Source organism: Abrus precatorius, unplaced genomic scaffold (genome assembly GCF_003935025.1).
Source record: "Abrus precatorius isolate BTA unplaced genomic scaffold, Abrus_2018 Scaffold11, whole genome shotgun sequence".
NCBI classification, from domain to species: domain Eukaryota; kingdom Viridiplantae; phylum Streptophyta; class Magnoliopsida; order Fabales; family Fabaceae; genus Abrus; species Abrus precatorius.
The window spans coordinates 21096762-21123919 of record NW_020874303.1 but is presented as its reverse complement, the minus strand read 5'-3'; the positions used below and the strand labels follow the sequence as shown (position 1 = coordinate 21123919).

The 27158-nt window shown below is 33.1% G+C and overlaps 5 protein-coding genes across 5 annotated transcripts in view; 3 read left to right on the top strand and 2 right to left on the bottom strand.

Moving 5' to 3' along the window:
* LOC113856135 (THO complex subunit 2) overlaps nt 1–6993 on the top strand; it is a 30753-nt gene extending 23760 nt beyond the window's left edge. Inside the window, exons 23-32 of the mRNA XM_027487821.1 lie at nt 30–210; nt 390–571; nt 802–1408; nt 1507–1611; nt 1768–1923; nt 2012–2092; nt 2164–2586; nt 3963–5126; nt 5738–6042; nt 6309–6993. Of these exons, the coding sequence (XP_027343622.1) occupies nt 30–210; nt 390–571; nt 802–1408; nt 1507–1611; nt 1768–1923; nt 2012–2092; nt 2164–2586; nt 3963–5126; nt 5738–6042; nt 6309–6378 (3274 nt within the window). The 3' untranslated portion in view covers nt 6379–6993. The remainder of the gene's footprint in view (nt 1–29; nt 211–389; nt 572–801; nt 1409–1506; nt 1612–1767; nt 1924–2011; nt 2093–2163; nt 2587–3962; nt 5127–5737; nt 6043–6308) is intronic.
* A 574-nt stretch (nt 6994–7567) lies between these two features.
* On the bottom strand, nt 7568–8863 carry LOC113855814 (putative clathrin assembly protein At2g25430). Its single transcript, XM_027487443.1, has one exon. It carries the CDS (start codon nt 8861–8863, stop codon nt 7568–7570), a length of 1296 nt encoding a protein of 431 aa, XP_027343244.1.
* A 2164-nt stretch (nt 8864–11027) lies between these two features.
* LOC113855009 (40S ribosomal protein S16) lies at nt 11028–12161 on the top strand. The gene has a single exon (XM_027486424.1). It carries the CDS (start codon nt 11089–11091, stop codon nt 11527–11529), a length of 441 nt encoding a protein of 146 aa, XP_027342225.1. The 5' UTR covers nt 11028–11088; the 3' UTR covers nt 11530–12161.
* Nucleotides 12162–14448: 2287 nt separating this feature from the next.
* LOC113854750 (mitochondrial import receptor subunit TOM40-1-like) lies at nt 14449–19892 on the top strand. Its single transcript, XM_027485943.1, has 11 exons — nt 14449–14716; nt 14851–14932; nt 15015–15117; nt 15191–15286; nt 15654–15704; nt 15915–15980; nt 17236–17337; nt 17649–17717; nt 17795–17878; nt 19120–19215; nt 19382–19892. The coding sequence occupies exons 1-11, from the start codon at nt 14602–14604 to the stop codon at nt 19436–19438; spliced, it is 921 nt and encodes a 306-aa protein (XP_027341744.1). The 5' UTR covers nt 14449–14601; the 3' UTR covers nt 19439–19892.
* A 4201-nt stretch (nt 19893–24093) lies between these two features.
* LOC113856410 lies at nt 24094–26066 on the bottom strand. Its single transcript, XM_027488211.1, has 4 exons — nt 25992–26066; nt 25249–25512; nt 24498–24698; nt 24094–24409 (listed from the first exon to the last, which is right to left on the bottom strand). The coding sequence occupies exons 1-4, from the start codon at nt 25992–25994 to the stop codon at nt 24191–24193; spliced, it is 687 nt and encodes a 228-aa protein (XP_027344012.1). The 5' UTR covers nt 25995–26066; the 3' UTR covers nt 24094–24190.
* Between the last annotated feature and the right edge of the window lie 1092 nt (nt 26067–27158).

Sequence of the window (27158 nt, the reverse complement as noted above, 5' to 3'; positions counted from 1 at the left end):
TCAGTTCTCAAAATTTAATGTTTTTGCAGGGTTGTCATCAATGCAGGTGCACCTTATATTAAGATGGTCAGTGAGCAGTTTGATAGATGCCATGGAACTCTTCTTCAGTATGTGGAATTTCTTTGTAGTGCAGTCACACCTGCATCAAATTATGCCATTCTTATTCCCTCCCTCAATGATCTGGTTCACCTTTTCCACCTGGACCCTGAGGTTTTTGTTTACCTTCTGCCTCTATTTTTATTACAAGTTTCCTACATGTTCTCATAATACTTGTGTTATTTTATCATTTTTCCTATTCTGGTTTTCCCTCTAATTGCAGCACTTATGGTGCTTCATTCTTTTCTTGAATCTGTATTTTATGCTGCTCTTTATTTTTCTCCTGGACATAGGTTGCTTTCTTGATATATCGCCCAGTAATGAGGCTTTTCAAGTCTCAGAGGAATCCTGATGTTTGCTGGCCACTGGATGATAAAAATGCTGCAAGTGATGCTTCTACAAACTTGGAGTCTGAACCTTCGGATCACTCTGGCAGTATGGTTCTAGATCTTGGCTCTGCTCAAAATCCTATAAGGTCATAAATTCTAACTATTTTCACCATTTTTTCTTAAAACTTTCCTTCAATACTTTGATGTGATTCTGAAACTCTGCTAGGTGTTGAATTCTCCAACATGTCAAAAAAATGTTTTAGATGCCATTCCAGCTGATAAACTTAAATATAAAAATAGAGGTGTAAATAATTATTCTGTTTCTGATCTGCAATAAGGCATGCAAAGTTTATTTTTTCTATTTTACTGTATGCAGTTGGTCATTTCTTCTTGATACTGTTAAAACCATGTTGCCTTCAAAAGCGTGGAATAGCCTATCTCCTGATCTTTATGCAACATTTTGGGGTCTCACATTGTATGATCTCTATGTTCCAAAAAATCGTTACGAGTCAGAAATAGCCAAGCTTCATGGTAATCTTAAATCTTTGGAGGAGCTTTCTGACAATTCAAGCTCTGCAATCACTAAGAGGAAGAAAGAGAAGGAAAGAATTCAAGAATCTCTTGATCGTCTGATCAGTGAACTGCATAAACATGAAGAGAATGTTGCATCTGTCCGGAGACGGCTCTCTCATGAAAAGGACAAATGGTTAAGTTCCTGTCCTGATACCTTGAAAATCAACATGGAGTTTCTTCAGCGTTGTATATTTCCACGCTGTACTTTCAGTATGCCAGATGCTGTTTATTGTGCTATGTTTGTACACACACTTCATTCCCTTGGAACCCCCTTTTTCAACACGGTCAACCACATAGATGTTCTGATTTGTAAGACCCTACAACCCATGATATGCTGCTGCACTGAATATGAGGCAGGCAGACTTGGCAGGTTTCTGTATGAGACTTTGAAGATTGCTTATTATTGGAAGGTAATTTTTTATAATTTTGATTTTTATGATAAAGTTCAAGGGTTTGTCATTTATTTTCACTGTTGTTTTTTTTCCTCCTAATTCCTTTATATTTTCAGAGTGATGAATCTATTTATGAACGGGAATGTGGAAACATGCCAGGCTTTGCTGTTTATTATAGATATCCAAATAGCCAGCGAGTTGCATATGGGCAGTTCATTAAGGTAAGTTCTATTGTGTGCTGGTTTACAGTTAAACTGCTGTGAATTTTCTCCTTGCCTGTGTTGTGTAGACGTAATAGCTACTATTACCTTTCTCAATTTGGTTTTTTTAAATGCTTTACCTTGTGTTTAATTTCATATTTGATTTTTGGTTGGTAGGTACACTGGAAGTGGAGTCAAAGAATCACACGATTACTAATTCAGTGTCTGGAATCTAGCGAGTACATGGAAATTAGAAATGCTCTTATAATGTTGACAAAGATTTCTAGTGTTTTTCCTGTTACTCGGAAGAGTGGGATAAACCTTGAAAAGCGGGCAAGTTATCCTTATAGTAAACTTTGCTTGTGCTAGTAATTTAAAATACAAATCCATTTTCTTAAACATCTTTGTATCTTCCATACAGGTAGCTAAGATTAAAAGTGATGAAAGAGAGGATCTTAAGGTGTTGGCAACTGGTGTTGCAGCAGCATTGGCTGCTCGGAAGGTATGCTGTTATTTTATTATAAACTTACCCATATTTTGTTTTTAACACACTAATTCTCATCCATTATGCAGCCTTCCTGGGTTACTGATGAAGAATTTGGTATGGGTTATCTTGAGTTGAAGCCTGCACCAACTGTGACTAAATCTTCAGCTGGAAATTCAGCAGCTGTACAAAGTGGGATAAATCTTAATGCTTCCCAAACTGAATCTGCCAGTGGAAAACATGTTGACTCCGGAAACACTGTCAAGGACCAGATAATAAGAACAAAAACTGCAGATGGCAAGTCAGAAAGAGCTGAAAGCATTACAACAACAAAATCTGATTCTGGCCATGTAAAACTCAAAAGTAGTTCGATAGTGAATGGATTGGATGCTCAATCATCCTTACCCTCATCTTCTGTACAATCTGGGACTTCAAAATCTATGGAAAACCCAAAGCAAGTCGAAGAATCAAATAATAGAGCATCAGATGAACATGGAACAAGAACTGCTGAGGTATCATTTAATATCTCAGTTATGCTGTGCGTTTAGCATTTTTCATTTGTATGATAGGCTTCTGTGTAATCCAATCTGCATCACTTGTGCTGTTGACTGTTTGGGGGTGATGCCTCAACGTACTGCTTGGGTATAGGAAAGAAAATTGAGAAGTATGATCTCAAGGAATAATTCTTCCACTGACTATGATTGATGCTAGAAGAGTTACAGAATTATTTTATAGAGTCAAAATTCATACTAAATAACTGATCATTTAAAAACTAATAAATTTTAATCCTAGACATTAAGCAATACATAGAAAATAATTGAGTTTTTTTGTTTTTGTTTATGCAGTAAATAAGAATTGTGCCTTTGGAAAGGCTAGTGCTAAACTATTAATATTCTGACTTAACCTCAATTCCCCCCCGCCCCCCCAAAAAAAAATAAAATAAAATAAAAGAACTAGGGATCCTCCTTTTGGGGCCATGTCTTATCCCAAGTATGGTATTGTTCTTGCACATTAGTTTCTCTGCTGGGTTGAAGTTGTTGAAATGAAACCAAAGTTGGATGTAAGGATTGGTGGTTTCTTTGGCAAAATCAAGCAATAGCCAATGAGGATTATTAACATCAAGAATTTTGTTTATTAGTCTTGCAGGAAAACCAGGCCAGACAGATGTTAGATTAAAGAAAAAGTAACACATCACATTATAATGACACGATGACACCTAGATGATATAGCCCCAAGTTGTATTCTCAAAAGAAAGTATGGTAAAAGAAATTTCAAGCGCAAATGCTGCCTATTCATAGTTTGGGACTGCAAAAATTAATAATAATTATGGAATTACATAAATGTTTTTAGGGCTGAAAGTTTACTGTTATAAATAAATTAATCAACCCTTTGCCAGACCTAATTGGTTTTAAACAATAGATTTAACAATTAATTTGTTAAATTATACAGTGTAACTCAAAATACCAACTTCAAAATTATACTAAAATCTTCAATTCTTTAGGTGCAGCTGCCTGCACTGCCATATCTAATTTTCATAAATATATCTACTAGTTGTTGCATTCATCATGGTGGACACCTGCCTGACAGGTTTCATTACTTTTACCATATCTTTGGATCATAGGAAAGAAAATGGAGGGGAAGAAAAAAATTTGAATTATCAAATCTTCTTTTTTCTTCATTTTCTCTTCAACCAAATAAAAGAAAATACATCATTATCTGTATTTTCTTTCCTCTTGTCCAAAGATAGCATGGAAGCATATCTTTCTTATGGTTGCAGTGCAGTGCTGTTTCACCACCGCCAGAAGTATCATTTTTTTTTTATTCTCCAATTTGTCTATTGTTTTTCATTTATATAATTTCATCCGTAATATTTTGGTTCTGTTTTCAGTCAAGAACTTCAGCAAAACGTTCAGTGCCTGCTGGTTCACTTTCAAAACCATCAAAACAAGATCCTGTAAAAGAGGATGGTAGATCTGGAAAAGCTGTTGCTAGAACTTCTGGTTCCTCAACTAGTGACAAGGAATTACAAACCCATGGATCAGAAGGAAGACATACTGGAACTACCAATACTTCTTCTTCAGTCAGTGCTAATGGTAACACTGTTCCAGGTTCTACTAAAGGTTCAAATGCATCAGCTAAGGTTTCATTCGATGGTCCTGGTAATGAATCAAAGGCAGAGGTTGGAGCTGCCAAGTCTTCTGATATTAGGACTTCAATGGTGAAGGATGATGGAAATGACATTACTGACTTCACAAGAGGATCCTCTGCTCGGGTAGTTCATTCTCCTAGGCATGAAAATGCAGTTGTTACTTCAAAGTCTAATGATAAAGTTCAGAAGAGAGCTGGTTCCGCTGAAGAACCTGATAGACTAGGTAAACGACGGAAAGGGGATGTGGAGCTAAGAGATTTAGAAAATGAAGTTCGAATCTCTGAAAGGGAGAAGCTGATGGATCCTCGATTTGCTGATGACAAATCAGGACCAGATGAACATGGTCTGTACAGGGCAGGTGATAAGCCATTAGAAAGGCCAAAAGACAAAGGCAACGAAAGATATGAAAGGGAACACAGAGAAAGATTGGACCGTGTGGATAAATCTCGTGGCGATGACTTTGTTGCAGAAAAACCTAGGGATAGGTCTATTGAAAGATATGGAAGAGAACGGTCTGTTGAGAGAATGCAAGACAGGGGTAGTGAGAGGAGTTTCAATAGACTCCCTGAGAAGGCTAAGGATGAAAGAAGCAAGGATGATAGAAATAAATTACGATACAATGATGCATCAATAGAAAAATCTCATGCTGATGATCGCTTCCATGGGCAAAGCTTGCCTCCACCACCCCCTTTACCTCCTAACGTGGTTCCTCAATCTGTAGGAGCTGGTAGGCGGGATGAAGATGCTGACCGGAGGTATGGAGCTACAAGGCACTCTCAAAGACTTTCTCCAAGGCATGAAGAAAAAGAAAGAAGGCGGTCTGAAGAGACTGTGGTTTCTCAGGATGATGCCAAACGCCGAAAAGAAGATGATTTTCGAGATCGAAAACGTGAAGAAATTAAGGTATGAATCAATATTATGCATCAATTCTCCCATTGCTACCAAGAATAAGGATATGAACATTGTGCTTTGTGGGGGAAGGACCGAACAGTGTATTATGCATGTACCACTGCGGTATCAGTTAGTGTCAATATTCTAATGGTGGTTAAGTCAATTTGATGCCATATGACAAGCTGACAGGTATTTAACAATTATGGGTTTCTTTGAAGAACTACTGGTTTTCTCTGTTGATGCCTTGATGGGTAATATTAACTATCACTAAAAATTGAAAATGACACATGAAAAGAAAAGGCTCAGAATATTAGAATGAAAGGCGTTATCAGGGTTTTATGGTTACAGTTTTAGTATGGTCATTTTTTGCAAGAGTACAGAAAATCAGAATGTAAGATTGCTTCCCTTGATTCTATTACAATTTTACGTACTTCAATTTCTTGCAATGGCTTAAAGAATTCAGATTTTGTTTTTGGCATTGGCCTGGATATTTCACTGTCATACACAGTCGTGCTTCTTAGCATACATTAGCCTCTTTTGGTGTTAGATTAGATTGGGTAGATGGCAGATGATGTGGCTGGCTTTATTCTTCTGATGTTATGTTGTCTTTCTGTTCTATGCAGGTGGAAGAGAGGGAGAGGGAAAGAGAGAAAGCTAACATTCTAAAGGAAGACTTGGATTTGAATGCTGCATCCAAGAGACGTAAGCTTAAGAGGGAGCATCTACCAACTGGCGAACCTGGAGAGTTTTCGCCGGTGGCCCCTCCACCTCCTCCCCCTGGCATTGGTATGTCACAAGCATACGATGGAAGGGATAGAGGAGACAGAAAGGGACCCATGATCCAGCATCCAAGTTACATAGATGAACCAAGTCTTAGGATTCACGGTAAAGAGATGGGCAGCAAGCTGAATCGTCGTGATTCCGATCCGTATCCTCAATTTAATAACGCATACTAGACTGTTTGATTGTGTACTTCATCTGCATATATTTTGTTTACTACCGGTTACATCTTTCATGGAAGAAAACTGCATGCGGAATTCCTGGTGGATGAGTGGATTAAACTTTAAAGCTGCATGATATTGTATGATATTTATGCCTGTTTGGTTTGCAAGATCTTCATCTTCTTTCATGTTTTTGTTGGATGTAATGTTTCCATTCTATTGGTGCACTGTTGTACCCTTAATTGAGTATTAGCTTGTATGACCGAGAATGGGATGATGAGAAGAGACAAAGAGCTGATCAAAAGCGAAGGCACCGAAAGTAACAAATCAAATTGGGATTTCGCAAGTAAACTTTTGGAAGTTTGATCCTTTCATGCAGCTGCTATATTGCTAACTTAATGCATGTGAGTTGAGGGTGCGGAGTTCACCACACTTTTTTAACTGTCAGCCCCCTCATCTGTCTGGTTACTTTTGTGCCAGATTTCAGCAATTCAAATTATTTAATCTTCTTTCTAAAGTCAACGTGAAGAAATTGTGCCTTGTCTTATAAACTTGTATATAGTGTTGTATATTCCAGGGTAGCCGGTGATCAATTGTACTCTGAAAAATGTGATTATTTCGTCTGAACCTTCATTTACATGAATAGTCTAGGAAACATTTTTGTAGACTTGTGCAAATGTTTTGCTGATCTTTCATGAAAAGGGTTCAATGCACCTGTGGTTACATCCTTGACATTAGCGATGAATCCAGTGCCCACTTAATAGACATGCGGAGGGGATCAAACGCGTGTACCTGTCTGGTTATGAAAACCAAACTGGAAATTATTCTATGAACAAACTCAACTGAAAATATGTTAATATAGATCTGTGCATTCTTGTTTGTTTGTAGATAAAATTCTCTAGTAAGATTAACAAATGCAACAATTTACGAGTCAATTTAAAACGAACATTCAAGCGTGCTGTTTTTTTTTTTAATCGATATGACTACATGTATAATAAATAAATATGCTTACTTAAATTGATTGCTTTCTTTCGTCAAAGTTCATTCACGTCTCCTAGAAACATCATAAAATGGCTAGACATGAAAAATTATATAAATAATATTTGTTTTTATTAGCAAAGAGCTTCTTGTCTGTTTAACTAAAAATTGTAGCTGGTTCGAGAATTTAATTTGGGAGATATTTGCTTACAATTTCTCTGAATGGTTCTTCCCTACTCGAAAATATTCCCTTCTACCTCATTCCGTGTCCCTTGGCAAGATTTCTCAAGTACTAGTACTACCAATACAAAAGAAAAATTTGAAAAAAACTTAGTTTTCTATATCAAATGCATAAACAAAATTCAACCTTTTTCTATGTAAAACAATAAAATAAACAAAAAGGAGATCCCATGATGGTGGATCTGCAATTTAAGTTTTACGGATCCAGGACACCAAATCCATTATAAACCACGACATTTTGTACCAACTACCAAGGGTTGTGAGCAAATCTCCCAAATTAAATTGGAACTTCAATTATTTTGGCTCTGAGAATGGGTTATAAGCAGCAAAAGGAGATTTGGATACTGCAATTTTGCATGTGTCATCTGCATGCTCATACCCTTCTTTCCCGTTCTCATCAAAGCTACGTTGTTCATTATCAAATCCATAGTCCCATTCCCTCTGATAGAAGAAACTGCACAAGTCACTCTGACAAAAACTAACAGATGATTCCAACAATGTCTCCCAACTAACATCCTCATTCTCTTCTAATTCTTCTTCAATCAAAGGCCTCTCTTCCTCACCTCTGATCACTTCCTCCCTTTCACCTCCTCCTTCAATTGGAGATTCCACAGAAAAAGATGAAGGGCTAGTAGGACTTGGAGACGATGAAGACTCTGTCAACTGCCACATGCCACTGAGAAAACTTTCCAAAGCTTTGATTTGTATATATGGGATTGGTTCTACCAATGGATACTCATACAAACCACACAAACCCTTTGCCTTGCACCATTCATAGAACTCAGAAAGCTGATTTGTTTGCACTGCTGCTTTCTTATATATATTGAAAGCAGCTATGCAATTCCTATAAGGCATCTGAAGCAGATTCTCCAAAACCGCTATTATTTCCCTTCTGAACTTCGTGTAACAAACAAAACTCTCACGAATTATGAGTTTCATTGCACACTGCACAATGAAACTCCTAGCTGCCACTCCCACTGGGTAACAATCCATCACCTTATCTATAATACTCTGAATCTGTGGCAACACTTCAAGTATTTCACTCATTTCTTTCATTTTCTCTCCAAAAGTTTCTTCTTTTTCTTGTTCGTGTTGTTGGGTATCAAACATGGTGCTATCCAATGCAACACGGTTAAGAACTTCATCTAAGAGGTGTGCATAGGATACAATGAAGTTAGTGTAGGAAACTGGAGATGAAGATGAGTCATCTCTGAAATGACAAGGGTAGAGAGAAAACAAAGCATTAGAACGTGCCCATAATAGTTCAGTCCACAAAGTGGTGTTTCCTGGGAAAGATCGAAGCAAACGATGAAGAAGGATAAGGCACTTGAGTGCCACACGCCAGTTACGCGTGGTGCCAAATCGACGAGTGAAACCAATGGCAAAAGAGTAAAAATGAGATGGGGATGTGGAAAAGAGTGTCAAAAGATGTTGCACGTGCTTTTCATGCAGTGGCATGTCATTGGATTCCGTTGCTTTGATGATGATGAGACTGATATCGGAGAAGCCACTTGCTGAAGCAATCTTAGCATAGTTTACGAAAGTGTGTTCTTTTAGAGCAGTGCAAACTTGCCTAAGTCGCCTCTGCATGGTTTAATGTGCATGTGTTCGTTTATGTCAAGTGTTTGTGAGTAGAGAAGAGTGAAAGATGATTTGTAATGGGAAAAGCTTAAATAAAAACTAGTGTTTCTTAGTGTTGGTTTTAGTCTTTGGTTGTGTCGTGGCTATAACTACGAGGGATGTGGTTGTGTTGTAGTCCAAAAACGGCGATGGAGTTGGAAAGTAAACGAGGGAAAGGAACAATATAATATTCCATTTTGAAAGAGACTGAAAGAGATGCATAGCCTGCAAAACCCAGGCCTCTGTTGAGGTTTGTCCTAGTTTAAGAATTTGTGGGGATGGTAAGGGAAATTTCTGTTCTATGATAGATTTTTATTTCATTTTATATTTAATACATGTTCAAATAACAAAATTAAATATTTATATTATTTTGTCTATTTTTAGTCTAATTTTAGATGATAAAATATAACATAATAATAACATATGGTCATGAGATAGATTTATTGGTTAAACAAATGTAAAATAATATATTTTACCATCTTTTCTTGAGAATCTATAAAAATAAAAAAAAAATTGAACAAATACTTTATTGTCAAAGAAAGTATTTGTTTAAATATTTATTTTATATTTACTATCATGCACTAAAAAAGTTATTTTTATACCCTTCTTAAAATCAATAGTTATAATTGTTTTAATATTCTAAAAATTAGAGAACATTTATATTTTTTTAAGATGAACTACTGAGTACTGATTCTTATTATTTATTATATATATTTAATATATTAATGATAATGATTATTTCATGTATGTTTTAATTTTCAGAGTACCGTAAAAATTGCTTATTTATTTTATTATATTTTAAAAAAAGAATGATTATTTTACTTCTTTTATTTTATTTTTATAAGAAAATTCAACTTTAACTATTTTCTTTTACTTCAAAAATTTTATTTCACATCAATTTATCTTATTTTATTTTAAATTTTAATCATTCTCTTTTGTTTTGTTTTCTGTATCTTTTTTCATTCTAATTTTAATTCAATCAGAAAAAAGAAAAGAAAAGTGCAGGCACACCTTCTGGCTGGCTGAAAACATGAACACACTTAGAGAGCACAACTGAGATCATTGCACTATGCACTATACAACTGTGGGCTATATTCCTCTGTTCAGCCTCACCCCATTTTTGCTACTGCTTCTGTCTCAGAAGCTTCTACGACCCTCATTTTTCAAAATTGATAAAACATCAAAAAAATTAACTGGGTTCAGAGGCTTCAGAAGTGGAACTCCCTTCTGATGATGATTTCTGGCCATGCTTGTTATTTTAGGAGACATAACATACTATAAGAAACAAATTGAATCTTCATTATATTTGTGATACAATGCAACACAATTACCTTAAAAGCCTTGAGTCCTCATTTTAAACTGCAAGATAATCCATCATAAATAAGTAATTAATCAATAATATTTTTCTATAGAAAAATATATGAAAGTGTATGTATCATATGGAGAGAGATTTAATTTTATCATGTAACTTTTTCAGAAAATAATGTTTTAAACACTAAATTATTAAAATATATTACTTTTTAAAAAAAGCTTATGCCATAAATATTTTTAACATATTACGTAATTAAAATTATTTTTAGGGACCTGTGCTTTTAGCACTGTTCTATTTTTTTTTCCTTACCTATTCTCCAATTTGTTGGGCCACCCAAACTCAGATGCTTTGAACACTTGGGCTTGCCTACTGCCAAAAAAATATGCACACTGATAATAATTACATAATTTTGAGAGAGAGGCGCTAAAAGGAACGAGGGAAAAAATAAGATAATAAAAAAATATAACAAATTACATGAAATTGAATTTATACAACATTTTTAATAGAAATTTGTGAGAGTGTGTATAAAGAGGGAGAAGTAAAATTAATCTTATTATATAAATATTTCAGAAACTATTTTTTATTTTCTAAAAATATTAAAAATAATTTTTAAAATGTATTATATAATTTAAAAACAATTTATGAAAAATAAACATCCCCATACCCAATCTTTAATTCACTAATTACATTATCGTTTATTACTATATAAAATGGCAGGGCGTAAATAAGAGAGGGCAATGGGGGCATTTTACCAATCTCAAAAACCCTAATGCGCGCACACACACATATATATATATCTATATATATATAACAAGCATTGCAGAGGCAACGAGTGCTGAAACGAAACCCTGGTCGTGAAAGGTAAGAGGCAATCGAATCGAGAATGGCGCAAGCGACACCAATCGAGCAAGTTCAGTGCTTCGGCCGGAAGAAGACGGCGGTGGCAGTTACATACTGCAAGCGAGGTCGCGGCCTCATCAAGATCAACGGTTGCCCCATCGAGCTTGTGGAGCCGGAGATCCTTCGTTTCAAGGCCTTTGAGCCAATTCTCCTCCTCGGCCGCCACCGCTTCGCCGGCGTCGACATGCGCATCCGTGTCAAAGGCGGCGGTCACACATCTCAGATCTACGCCATCCGTCAGAGCATCGCCAAAGCCCTTGTCGCTTTCTATCAGAAGTACGTCGACGAGCAGAGCAAGAAGGAGATCAAGGATATTCTCGTCAGGTACGACCGCACACTCCTCGTTGCCGATCCTCGGCGCTGCGAGCCCAAGAAGTTCGGTGGTCGCGGTGCTCGCGCTAGGTTCCAGAAATCATACCGTTGATTTCGTATTTTATATCATGTCGAAATCTTTTTTATGTGCTCTATGTTTTCTTCGTTTTGAGTTGTTTAGCCGGATTTTGAATACAATTACTTTATGGTTTAGTTAAATTTAATTTCTGTTAATTTAAATGTTGTTGTTCGGATGCTGTTTTATTTTGTTGTTTTGGATTTGAATCAGTTTTTGCGTTTTACATTAGGGTTTTATTTCTACTATTATGTTCAATTGGATTATTTTAAGGTGGATGCTAGATAGTTTCTGTTGACGTTAGTACACTGGTTGACTTGGATTACGATTAGGGTTTTTAGCCATTTCGTTCTGTGTGTTTTTGGGTATTCAAATGTGCGAAGTTCCTAACCAGTGCCAGAAAAGCGGATTTTTACTTGTGGACGTACCTTTTTGCCAATCTTGTACTGTGAAATCTGATACCCTGTGAAAGTTCACTAAGACCAAAACAGTGTATCTTGATAGAACAAGAACCCAAGGTTGAACCCTGGCATTGAATATAGAACATTCCCATTCGAATTCATCTTTACATAGCCAAGTTCTTTGTTCTGCCAACAGTATATGGTACCTTTTACCTTTCTCTTCTGCGTTGCTATCTTATTTACGGCCAAAATGAACGTGCCACTCGCATTGCTATCTACTGGTTTGAAAACTATCCCCAAATATCAGAGGATTAACTTATTTTGTTGGTTTTGGCGTGAGAATTTTATTATACCTATTACCTTTTTTGATGAAAGAGTTGTGTTACAGTGGGAATTTACTTGTGAGCTTTTTATGAAGTATGAATTTGACATATGTAAATGATAAATCATGTGTAATTCACTTCGTTATGCATATTTTTTAATCAAACACTCGCAGAGTTGCGTTTCTTATATGATAGACTGAACGTATCTACTGTCATCTTTATTTTTAAGTGATTATTGTTTAAAATACTTAATTTTTCCTCTATTATAATAATAGTTTAAAGATATTTTATATAATTTTTTATAAATAAGAGTGACGCATTTTCTGATAATATTTGTATAGAATATTTTCTGACACACTTTCTCTATTATATCTGAATAAATTGGTTGACAAAATGTTAAACAGTTCTGAAATTGTATAGAGAATGATGAAATTCAATGTTCATTAATAAAATTATGAAAAATAAATTACATTACTTTTTGCTCTATTATTTTGAGTGTTGTCAGGATATTTATATATAAAGTAATAAATTTTTATTTAAAAGTACATTTAGAGAGAGAGTGTGTATTGTTACGTTTTTTTCTAAACTTTTCCATATAATACATTCGTTTTTTTAATGCAAATATAAGTAATAGGTTATATGATGACTATATTGAATGATGTACATTAAGTTTTAAATAAATTAAAAGTTCATATTTTTTCAATCCAACGTGTTACATGGGAGCCATTTTGAACCCAAGCTGACAACATGCAGGGGTGTAGTTAGATTTGAGTGTAATTTTGATCTACAGCTACTGTAAAAAAATTACACTTTAATATCTCAAATCATCAATTTAATTAAATACAATGGGCACTGTAAAACAAATTTCCTTGTAAATTCCATTAATAAATGGAGAATATCAATAAGTGTTTAAAGTATTAGTTAAAGAATTAAACAAAAGGAAATATGTAATTAAATTATCAATAATTATATCAAAAGTTGAATAAATTTGAATGAAATGTGATTTTTATTAAAACGTATATATTTCTGTGACTTTTATTGATTTAATTGATATTTTTACATGTTTTAAAAGTGTATAATACGTTAATCTTAATGTATTTGAATAACGCATCAAATAACTTTAAATTTATTTAAAATATAAAAATAAATTTTAATATAAGAGTTGTTTTTTAAAAATTTGATATATAAAATAGGTTTTTTTATTTTTATTTAAATGGGGGGTTGAGTGCCAGTCAATTCCCTCTACTCAGCCAACACGTCCAGTTGTTTGGACATATTTATGTAACTACATATTATAGATTAAACGTTCATAAGTTTATAATTTTATAAAAATATGTTATATATTCAATTAAATTTAATTAGCGAAACATTAAATAATTTAATAATTATATAGAATTACTGATTTTAATTTTTTTGATAAAATTTAATTTAAAAAAATTATTACACACATTTATATATCTGTTAATGTAAGTTTTAACAAACTTACGCCTTTATTATTTTCTAAAAATAGTAGTTTTTATTAATTCAAACATCAAACTACAAATTCTCATGAACTGGGTTAAGTTTGAAAACTTTATTATAATTTAACACATCATATCTTTTTTTTTTTTGCCAATACATAATATCTTATTTTAAACATAAATAAATTATCAAATTTTATTTTTTATATATATGCAAATACGTAAACTATTTAAAATTTAACATAATACACAATCATCAAAATAGTATTATCTGGTATAATTTGTTAAATAATAACTTTTACTATTTATATAAACATCATCAAATGTTTTTAGTTATCGATATTTACACTTGCATTTTAGGTGTTAAACAGGTGAAAAAATTAGAGAGATACAGGAAGAAAAAAACAGAGTAAACAAGTAAGAGACATAAGGAGTGATAAAACAGAAGAACAAAGATATATAAAAATTAAACATTGGAAATAAATGCAACAAAAATTGAGAGTAAAAATACAAAAATCATAAAAATATTTATATTGATTCGTGTCTATTAATGGTTTGTCCAAGTCACAGTGTAAGAAACTACCATTGAGCAATATTTACAATAAAAGAAAGGGGTAGAGTTGAATTCAACACGTAATGTAACGCTAGTTTTGCATTTGCACAAGTATTCACTAATGAAACCACAACAAGGGGAGGGAAACGGGTCGGGTAAACGGTAAATATGCGGATTGGGAGAACCCGTTCCATAGGGTAGAAAACGGGTCGGGTAGAAGTGTGAGCCGCAAAGTGTGTATAAGCTAGAAAGAGTGAAAAGAGGAAACTAGGGTTTTAGCAGAGGTGGAAGGTTGTTGAGGGGGTTTTAGAATTTCAGAATCAGATTTCCATCATTTCTCCATTTTCGCTGAATCCAAAACCCCATCATCAATGGCCACCACGGTTCCTCCTCCTTCATCCGCCGACAACAAGGTCGACGAGAAGGTCGATTACTTCAACCTTCCTTGTCCCATTCCCTTCGAAGAGCTCCATCGCGAAGCTATGAGTCTGTTTCTTCTTTTTCTCTCTTTCTTTTTCGTCGTTTTTTGTTTTTTGTTATATCAAATTTTAAGCATCATTGATTTCGGAAAATGTTTACATGGCACTTTAATTATTATTTTTTTGTTTGTTACTGGTCAGTGGCTTTGAAGCCAGATCTTTTTGAGGGCATGCGTTTTGATTTCACTAAGATGCTCAATCAAAAGTTCTCTCTCAATCACAGGTACCTTCTGTGGATTTTTCTTTCATCTGTTTGTTGAAATTGGATTGTAAAGTTTGTTTATTTGTTGATGTTGTATGATCAGTGTGTTGATGGGACCTACTGAGATTCCTTCTCAATCCACGGAGACCATTAAGATTCCGACGGCGCAGTATGAGTTTGGTTCTACCTTCATTGATCATCCTAAGGTAAGGTGGCTTTGGGTTTCCTTGGAATTAACTTTTTATTAGCTGCACTCTCAATGATGATGATGTTCTGCAGTTGTTGCTGTGGGGGAGAATTTTGACTGATGGGAGGCTGAATGCGAGAGTCAAGTGTGATTTGTCCGAAACTCTCACTTTTAAAGCCAATGCACAGGTTTGCATGCCTGTTTCAATTATGAGTATTGCTGTCTGTGATTTTCCTCTGTTTTGTACCCTTGGTGCTCTGCTACTTCTCTGATTAGTTAGTAGTTAGTACATATTTGGACTCTAATATGAGAAGAAGAGTTTGTATTATTTCGTTGTTTCTAGCGTCTTCAAGTTTGAAAAGGTAGCTTAGAACTTATTGGTACGAGAAAAAGTGAATGTGGGTGTAATGGAATATTCATTCTATATATTTGTGCAGTATTTTGTATAAATGTCTTCCTCTTTCCCTCCCCATTCTCATGCTTCTTTGCTAGCTATCTGTTATCCTTATCTCTGTTACTCGCTTTAATCTTCTATTTTCTTGTGTGCTTGTACAGCTTACAAATGAGCCGCATATGTCTCATGGGATGATCAACTTTGATTACAAGGTCAACTAGTTTCTCGTTTTTAGATTATATCATTGGATGCCCCTACTCCTCTAGTTATATTTTTCCATTTTCTTTCCATTAATTTTTGTCTTTTGTTAGATATATACTGTGTTTGCGTTTCTTAAATCTTAATGGAAGTTTCACTTTCAAATACTATCCATATCCTTTAATAGTTTAAGTCTTGTTTAATAATTTCCTTATATGTTTCAGGGAAAAGACTATAGGACACAGTTTCAACTTGGGAATGGAGCCTTACTAGGAGCAAGTTATATTCAGGTAGGAGATCTGCATGCATTGTTCAGTGTTTCTATTCCTTTTGTTTAAGTGCATATGTAAATGATAAGGCAGGGATAATGAAAATTGATGTTGCGTGTGGTTTGAATTTTATATATTTTTTCTCTGTTTCTGAAATTAATAAAATGAAAGAAAGGGAAAAGCAAGTTGGTGTCTAGACTTGTTGTTCAACAGATGAGGAGGCTTTTAGCAAATGAAACTATCACTTAGGACTGACTCTTTCATTTGAATGATTTTTTGTGAATTTTATTTTTTTATTCTGTCAAAATTCTGATAAATTTATCTGTAGTGTATTCTTTTACTGACGTGTTAACGTTACTTTTTAATTCAAGTAATCTTTTCTTTTTCCTCTTTTGCTTTAGGTTAATTAACAACATTATGTAGTGCAGCTAACAGGATGTATATAATTGAACCATGGAAGGAGAAAACTAGGTTAATTATTTTTTTTAAAGTGCAAAGGAAGAGGATAATAATTACTCAAGGATATATTTGAGATAGATAATTGATGGTTGCTGATGCTTTTAACAGAATAATAGTTTGACCACATGTGCCTGTTTGTCTTTCATAGAAAGTCATGAAAGGCACCAGGCTCTGATGGAAATATACCTTACTATTGCAATATTTCAGGTAAAAAAAACAATAATTTGTTGGGCTGATTGATTGGTTTTGGCTAATCCTCGAGGTCATGTGGCTGGCAATCTATCATCAGCAATTTTCTATTGAATAGAAAGTCCATCTCCATCAGTGTTTCTTAGCTAGGTTCTTCTGGTTTAGATGTTTGATTTCATTTGGTTCATATGGACACTATTTGCTTCCTTAGAAAATATTAGTGATATTTGTTTTTTTGGAGGTGAGGGGTTAATGGTTTATGTTCAGTGACATCTTAATACTTTATTAGTTTTAAACTGTTATTAATATTTGACAGCTGCAGAGACCATTAATGTGTACATATCTTGTTGTTTCTTTATTTTAAATGACTGCTGTATTGTGTGAGATATATTATTATTATTATAATCAATTTATTTCCTGTTATTGTGGATTTATGCAATAATGTTCTGTGTTATTGTAAATGTCTGTTTACTTTATTACATTTGTTACAGAGTATTTTTCTTCTTAAAAATGCTGAGCATGACTCTTTTGATTTCCCTTAACAACCTGCTGTATGGTGTGGAACAATTGATGAATGTATATGAACACATCTAAATTATTACTGAAACCATTGTCTTTCTTATTGCAGAGCGTGACACGCCATTTATCATTGGGTGGGGAGGTATTTTGGGCTGGTCAGCATCGGAAATCTGGTGTTGGTTATGCTGCTCGCTACAATACTGATAAATGGGTATGGTAGCATAATTTTAAATCTTCTATATTTGTTTATTTATCTACAAATTTCTATTTTGTTTTGTAAGACTGTTCCATCTGGTACTTTTATGCTGCTTCACCTGCCAATTTTAATAATTTGTTTTTCTAAACTTCCTGGAATAAAACAAATATACATGTATGCAAAATATTAAGAGGATATAATATGCTTTTTATTTGTCCTCTTGTTAACTATTGCTCATGTTATGTTTTATCTTATTCTATTTTTCACTGATTCCTTTTCCTTTTATATGACTACTTAAATCTTTCAATTTACTGACCTACATCCAGGTTGCTACAGGGCAAGTTGCTAGCACTGGAATGGTTCTTCTAAGCTATGTTCAGAAGGTATCTGAGAAGGTGAGTCGATAATGAAATTGTAGATTTATGTTATTTCATTTAAACATTTCATATCTAATGCATAATGTTTCTTTCAGGTTTCTCTAGCATCCGAGTTTATGTGTAACTACTTGTCAAGAGATGTCACAGCTAGCTTTGGTTATGATTACATCCTTAGACAGGTAGTTTTTTCTTTCATGAACTCAATCATAGATTGAAAAATTTGGAATCAGTTCAACATGAATGTGAACATGTGGACCAGTTGAAATTATGTTTCAGTGCATTGGTTATAATAGAACGTTCTTGTTCATCTATATCTGTGCACTAGGAGTAAAACTTGCTGGAATGAAGAGGTGGAGGAAAAATTGACAATTTATCAATCCCTGCATCTATATACCCTTTCAAGTTTCAGTTCTTCCTTGCTGTTCATCTGAATTTAACTGCAGACATAATAACACCATCAAAACTTGCAAACTTAATGCATTATGTCCACTGCATTCTCTGATGCTCGGGAGGCAGAAAATACCACTGGAACAAATGGCCAGTAACAGTAGGTAGTGCATTGAATGTGTTGCCTTCCATATAATAAAATTTTGTCATACTTTGATATCATCCTTACTTTCATCTAGTTTTAAATATGCACTGTAGTGCCAAGTCTAAGCATTTTTACAGTGTCTTCATTCCTTAAATCTTTGTCTTAAGAATTATTTTACCGGTTTTGAACAGATGAAGAATGTTGCATCATAATATTTTATTTGGCAAGATGGAATTTCATTTTTGTGTGTCTGCTGTAATGGATGAAAAACTAAAAAATAGCTACAATCAAACTTTTAATGTCTTCTACTTATTCACCTCTGGTATTTGAAAACATTGTTAATGTTTCAAGCTTTAGTTGATATAAATATTTGAACAAAATATGCAAAACTGCACATTTCTTTGGCAGAACTAAGGAATAACGGGTTTTATTTTCCTTGGCCAATTTTAATGAGCTCGAATTTTGTGTATTTTGTGAATTGTAAAGGGAGGTTCAGTGCTCTGTAAGCTCATGTTGCAAGGATAGAAAAAAAGTTATTGAGCTGAATTTTGAGGGTATGCATAAATGTAGGCTGACGTACTCCCTACTCCTTTCAAATAGAAGGGAAAATAAATTGATTTAAAAAAATTGTGGATTCTCTTCCCTCTCATTGAAGGTGATTAGGATCATCACACACTGATATTAAAGACGCATTTGTTATAATAAGAGGTGATGTTATGTGGTTTGTTGTGAGGTTGATTTTGGATTAGTGAGTTCATTACTTGACTGTAAAGCCATTTAAAGTTCTGCTTTTGAACTTCAATAATAATCATGCATCAGTGACTAATATTCTCCATGTTTAAAGTAAGCAGATTACTTATCTACTTTCAACTTGTTTTGGTTTTATAGTGCCGCCTTAGGGGAAAGATCGATTCAAATGGCTGTGTTGCTGCCTTTTTGGAGGAGCGGTTAAACATGGGTCTGAATTTTATTCTTTCTGCAGAGGTAAAAGGCACTCTTCTTTTTTCTTTTTCACACACCCTCTGTTGATGTGCGTAATTGTGAGGATGTGTAGTGTGCGTGAAAATTTAGTTTGGTGTGGATGTTCATTTAAGTTGGTTGGATTTTGCATTTTTTTCCTTGACATGCTTTTCATGTTTATTCCTTGCAGCTTGACCACAGGAAAAAAGACTACAAATTTGGGTTTGGTTTGACCGTTGGAGAATGAATTAGCAGGACAAGAGCGGTGTTTCCATTTCTGTAGCCAGCTTAGCAAGCTTCCTTGCTTCTTTTTCCTTGTTGAAGATTTTTCTTTTCAAAAAAAGAGGAAATATCTAATGTGTCGGGAAACATTATTTTCCATCCACAAGTAGCTGCAGAAATTTCAGTAGTCATCGATTTGTTTGGAACTTGGGCAGAAAAACTTGATTTGTTTGGAACTAGCCCTGTTTTCCCTTGAGGGGGATGTAGAGTGATATAAGATGAATGCATATTGTGAGATTCAATTTCAGTAATTTTTCTTTCGCTCTTGTATCTATCCATTTCTTAGTCTTTTTAAAGATTACCCATGGGATCATCGCAGCAACAATGGCTGTAGTCATTGCATAATTTAGTGAAAGATTAAGGATTTGGATTTCTCTTTTACTCAAAAATAAGAGTCTTCTTACTACAGAGGGATATTTTTGGAGGAACTCAACATTTTTTATGCAAGGGTAATCAACTTGGAACAACAGCTATTTGTGTTGTTTTTCAAAATTCTCGCGCTCTGTAAAATTATAGGATCAATCTGCCACCTCGGTTTTGGGTGAATGGTTGAACTTCGGCTCAAGAATGCTTTTGCACGCGCATATTTTTCCTTCTTCATTCAATTTGGTGGCCTACCCAAATTTGATCAATTTTTAAATTTGACCAACGTATTTTTAATGCATATTCAATTAGTAAGGTTTGTTCATACAAAAGCTTAGTTTCAACAAGTTACATCTCACGGATTGCAACTAGATTGTTATTAGGCGTTTGAAGATGTCGATTTCAGATTTTTTTTGGCTCATTGCTTCAGGAGGAAAACCTTGTGGAAAATCTTATCTTTATTTTCCTAATTGTAATTGTATCTTCTAGAATTGAAACGTGTATATTTATTAAACATTGCTTTCGTAATTTTATATACTTGCACTAATTTTAAATATTATTTTATCAAATACTTATTGGTCACCATTCATTCAAGCCTTTTAGCACTCCGCACTCAAACAATATCTTAATCTTGGCTGAATGGCTCTTTTATTTACTTCGTACACCGTGTAAACTTGGGTTTGGCTTGAACAAAGTTTACGGATGAGTCTCCATGAAACGTATAGATTATAAGGCTAATTCAGAATAACTAGAAATTTTATATTTGAATTTCTTGGTGTTTCAAGACCCAGAATTTTTACGAAGGTTCAATCCATGAACTCAACCAATTCAACTTGATAAAATAATAATAATTTAGATTAAATTATAAAAAGGGTAAGTTCGACTATTAGACTGGTGGATATTGGATCTTACGTTTCCAATTCCTATGAACCAAACCCAAACCAAGTACCTTAGTTTTCTTTCTATTTTCTTTTCATTTTGTTATTTTATTTTAGAATTTTAGAATAATAATAATACATGTTTTTATCTTTTTATCCAGTGTTATTTTGTTTTTATACAAATACTTCGTTTTAAATTACAAGTTTATGTCAATCTAATTCATGCCAATTACATTTAATCAGTTTAGATTTATTTCAATTGTCTCTAATTTCTATTTAATCAGCTTATTTTATCGTAATATGAACAATGAACGCGAAGATGAGGTTGGAATGCACAACCCTGTGGTAGAAACTCAAAAGCTACTTGGAGGCTTGGAGCCTCGATGGTATTCTCCAACAAAGATTCATCTTATCTTCAACCTACTCTGGGAAACTATAGCCATACCATTTTGACCCACAAATCGTGCAAAAAGTTGCATACAAACACTTTCAATTAAATTTAACACAAACTCAATTTTGTACTCGTTTTTCCTTTCGAGTGTTCTCCATAGTTTTTCTTTTTAAAATAAAAGCATAAATTAGGGAAAGAAAGATGCCATCCCATTGTCATCTACACTCTTTCTCCCCTTTTCCCAGTAAGTATCTGTTTTATTTCTAATTTGAAAACTAATTCTCATATTTTTCAACTAAAAATATATGTTTCACTAAAATTAGTTTTGACACATTTCAATTATGTTGAATAATTTAAAATTAATTATTATCAAAATTATTTTCATTAACCCTAAAACAGATAAATAATAAGTTAATATTTAAAAGCAACAGCTTTGTGTACGAAATCCAGTTGTTCTCAAGCAAACTATGTATTAAACAACCATGCAAAACACAAACAAGATAAAGGCCAAAGAATTTAGAAATTTTATTTAAATGTTTCTTTTAAACTAAGGGGGAAATCCCTTTCATGTGAAAACATTAATAAAGTCAATAAATAAAGGTGCAGCAATTCGGAGCTTCAACAAGCTCGAGATGACAAATTTTAAAATTTCATATTTATAATTCTTAGTTAAATTGAAAATGCATTTATAATTTACTTAAAACTTGTTAAAAAAAATTTAATTTTTTTGTATGTTATTGTTTCTTATTTATTATTTGGTCTACAAAAATTGTTTTACATGTCAATTAGTATAATGCATGCATCTTAATAAAATGATTATTTTTTATAAAAATACTAAAATCATTGGTAGTTAGATAGTAAAAATTATTCTTAAAATAATATTAAATTTATTATAATGATTAATTGGTAATATTTATTTTTAATAATAATTAAAGACATTAGTAAAAAAATAATTTACCTTTTATATTTTAAAGTAATAAATAATTTGAAATAAATATAAAATATTTAAATATATTTAATATAAAATGAAATGAGTATACGTATTGTATCTATTTTTTATTATTTAAATATAAATATATAATTAATTTAATTCTTTGAATCATTTAAATTTAATATTAATTTTTATTTTATCATAAAATTATAATATTTTAAGCTTTATTTAAGTTAGTTGTGATGATACAATTGATCTAGAGTAATACAACAAACGGTAAGATGAGAAAAAATAACTTATATATTTTCAATTTTAAAAATTTCTATAGTGTAAGTATATATGTAGATTTATATACACACTTTATAAATATATTTATTATTTATTCAAAGTTTACATCATAGTTTATATATTTTATAGTGATTTTTTCAAAGTAATTCACAAGAAAATCAATAAAGGTAAAAGAAACATGTTTTGAAGAACACATTTATGTACATGTATTTTTTCACACAACATATAAAAGAGTGCTTAAAAATATATTAAAAACTAAATAACTATGACTAAAAAATTCAATTTCTAATACAATGACAGAGCTAGATGAATTATTAATTTTATATTATTAATAAAAATAACAAAATTAAGACTTTTTACTTCTCAATTTAAGTAAACTTTCTTCTAAGAAGCTGTGTTCAGAACATGTAGTTGAATCTTTTTTGGCTAAATGATTAATACTCTCCATTAATTCTTAAAATTTTAAAAAAAATATTATTTTGTCCATAAAATTATCAAATTTTTATTATGGTGATTTTACAGATTAAATTGACATGTGGTTGAAATTTTAGGGACTAATTGGCGTATCTATGTCGGCTGAACGAATTTCCCATTTATAATTGTCGAAGATTTAGTAAATTATGTCGTGGGGACACTAAATCTTTGCCATCTTATTCACTTAACGACCACATGAGGTTTGACGTCCTTGTTGCCTGCCATGTTGGAGGGTAAGTATGGACACAAGTTTTTCCTTGTTCTCTGAAGGAGACATGCCTCATTATTCTTATAATTTCTACTTCTTTTCGTTTTGTTTTATATACTATTCTTTTGTGAATTTTACTTCTTATATCAAAAGAATCAAAACCTTAATAATATGAAGCTAGAGGCTTCAGGAAAAAAGTTACACCATAGATTGAAGTTATCTTAAATGCATGTTTTTATTTACATAGAATGAATATAAATTTATGGTCAATGTTACTAAGTGTAATTTCTATGCTAAATTCACATAATGATTTTTCACGTGTTTACAAATATGCACTAAATCAATTACTAACATTAAACATAAAGAAACAACGTCCCATCACTTATGTCAGAGACTGGGAATCCTACAGGGAAAAGCAAAGTACCATTTTTAGCATACTGAATAATTGTGTCGGGTGCACGAGAAGCCCCATGGCCAGAAAACAATACATGTTAAACGACGAATAGATAGCTAAACATACAAACTATTATTTTAAATTACCATACGAAAGTTTTGTTAAAAAGAGTCAATTTTGATTTTAAGACCAAACAACCAAAAAGGAAGGAATGGTAAATAACCACAGTGCACCCTTTTTATGATCAAGATCATTACGGGACAACAAGATGTTGTTCCTTTTTATATATATATATATATATATATAAGATTAAAAGAATCATTGAATAGTATCATATAGTGTCTGTCATTCTTTTTCATGTTCAAACAGTGAAACGGTTGTTTATGCCAATCGAATACTATCATTAGTTAGATGGCTGTTGCATGTCACATTTTCTTGCATCAACATGGGTGGGAGCATAAGAATGAAGGTGCAAAAGCAAAAGTTAGGAACTTAGAAAAAGCTAAACCAAGATGCTGAAAACTATACAAATGTTAAGTCAGGTAACAGAAAGTGTGTGTTAGCACCGTTACTCTTACTAGTATTACCCTTATGCTGTACAAGCTCAGCTAGTTACTTTCTCATAGCAATTGAACCTCGAACCCCCAATTTATACTTAAATCCCAATATGGGGTATAATGGGGTTGAGCTACTCTCAAATGTTCAAGAAGTCTTATTCTTCAAAAATGGAAAGTTAAAAAACAAAAAATAGGAGAAGAAATGAAGAAAACGATTAGAGTAGTGATAACTTTTAAGATAAGAAAACAAAGACAGGCCTCTGGGGGATGCTTTTCCTTGGTCGCTTTCTGAAATTCACGACTTCAACCCACCCATATGGCTCAGCTTCAGAGATAGATGATTCTGGTTCTGAATTATGGTTGTCATTTATTGTATAGTCAATAGCTTCAGGTTTTGTTGTAATGACGCCTCTACCACTTTGGCTTTGGGGCTCCACTGGAAGCACTGAGATCTAAAAATTGCACATGATTTGAGTCAACTGAGGATATACAAGTAAACCATCAAATTTTAACATTAAATCATAGCATGGATGTTATTACCTTGCATGTAATGGAGCAGAAGCGATTACGCTCATCTTGTAAGTGTTTTCCACATTCTTCACACGTGCCACCTGACTTTGGTTTTGTTGTTATGCTGGTTTCTTTGGATTTTGAGTCAGGACTTAAATCAGCAGATTTAGATTTAGTAGTTGAAGGCCTAGGTTTGAGATGCACAATCCTTTCATTGTTGGATATGTAAGTCTGCCAAATCACGTCACCATTGTAAGCAGAAAATTACATTTAAAATCAGTTTGTGGCTAAAAAGTTAAGTTCAGAGCTTATATCTAGAGAATAGTTAGATTCACCGAGTCAGATATAGCGGTTAAGCAATGAGGTTCACGTATACTAGTGCCAAGGAAAAATGATCATAGCTTATTTCATGGATAACTGCATTAGAAAATTAATGATAGAATACTTCATTCGTTTGGTAAAGCTGATAAAGGATAAGGGATTTCAGAACTTAACCCATTTGGAAAGTTTAGTCACTATAAATCCAACGAGCTATCACCTCATTAATGACTATGTCCACTAAAGAACAGCTACTCAAGTTACATCATCCATTTGAAAATTTAAACTCATGCAATAATTTTTATCAGATCATTGAAGGTTATGCTATCGTATGGAGCAAAACAAATCAAGCACAACATAGCAACAACAAATTCGATTCAAACGAAGAAATTGAATTGATCAAAGCCACGTGAAAAATCAATCAATCAAATTAAATATTATCTTGTGACAAAGAAGAGAGGACCTGAATTTTTGAGCAGTCAAAATACTTCTGCAGCTCGGAATGGCGGAAGACATCCTGATAGGAATATTTGTAAATCTGAAACCTTCTATGGAGGGAATGAGCTTCTTTACAGTGCCTACACAGTCTAACAGCACAATCTATGCAGAAGACATTTTTCTCGTTAGATCGAAGGTCATGGTGATCATCACAATAACCAAAGCTGCTATTCATAAGAGCTCTAATCCAATCTCTATTCCTATCCTTTGGTAAAGGATTCTGCCCCACCTGCAAAATCCATTGCAAAAGGAATTCAAGAACCTTTCAAAGAAGAAACACTACAGCAAAACACAGTTCAACAATCAAAGAACAAAATAGTAAACTTTCCTCATCAAATTACCAGCATATTACTCTCCAAGAAATCTACCCTTACTACCCAAAAATGGAACTCAAATCACAATATTCAAGATACCACAAAACAAACTAATCTAAACATGCAATTTTGAATTTTCAAAATTGAGACACAGTGTCACCCGTCCTCTTAACGGAGACCAAGTTTATAATAGAAAGATTACTCCAATCAACACAGTGAGCTTATACAAAACAGAATCACACGCATCCAAAATGCAAAGAAAATAGGCTAGCATCAGTGATCATGGAATTGATTGCAGACAAAATTGCAAGGAACGAAAGAGAAAAATCAAAACTTTTTAAGAACCCATTAAAAATTAGAGTCCAAAAAGCATAGAATTGATGATTTGCTTTACCATCTCTTCGGCTTCAGATTGGGTACACAGTAGCAGTTGCGGCTTGTGGGGAAGTGAAGAAACAGAGTCTCTCTCTCTCTCTCTACTCTCTGTCTCTCTCTAAGAATGTGAAGGGATTGACATAAAAAGAAAAAGGGTGTCATGGATTTTATAATTAAAAAAAGAAAAAAATATAGAATTAATGGAATTACCAAAAAAAAAAAAAGAAACAAAATAGTTTCTTTTTCTGCAAAGAAATGTTGCCGTACAATCGGCGGGAAGGTGAACGCGGTGGTGCCGTTGGATTGGAATGTGATCGTACGGCGATGGTTGTTTGAGAATGAATGTGAGTGGGACCCACAGAGGAGAAAAGAGTGGAAACCCCAAAAAAGTCGCTAGCTGCCCCCCACCCATTTCCCGCCAATTTAACCGAAATTCTCGGAATCCCTAAAATGCATTATTTTATTTTAAAAAATTGAAATATAATTAATGGATAATCCGTAGGTGGTAGCTCCCACTCATCAAAGCCCTCACGGGAACCCACTTTCTCTATTTAAGTCTCCCATTCATAACACTTCATTTTTCGTTTTAATTATTTTTTTACTTTACAAATATTAAATAACCAAAAATAAAAAGTAATATATATATATATATATATATATATATATATATATATATATATATATATATTTCATCTTAATTGACTGATCCACGCAATACGCGAGTCATAGATACACCTACGTACCTAATCATTTCTTCACTCCCAACAATTTTGAACTTACTATTATTAGTTGCATAAAATATAAATGATTATCAATTTCACTGTGTAATATGTAATCAGTTAAAATATTCAAAAATGTTAGTGCAAAGCTTGCAACTCGTAAGTAACTATGTTTTATATTTTATTTTTAACTTTAGATAAACAATACCATTATTTATAATATTCATTTTCAGTATGATGTTAGAAATTTATATTATATTTATGTTTTTGATAGTTATTGTAGTTTTGTACTGTATTTGATGTGTTTTTAATCAATGTTTTATATTATTCCACAAACAGTGTGAAAAGTATATTTTATTTATTTTTATATATTAAAGTGCAAGTAATTGGGATAAAGACAATTTATTATCCAAAAAATATAAAATAGATATGAATATTTTTTAAAATATAAATATAAACAATATTAC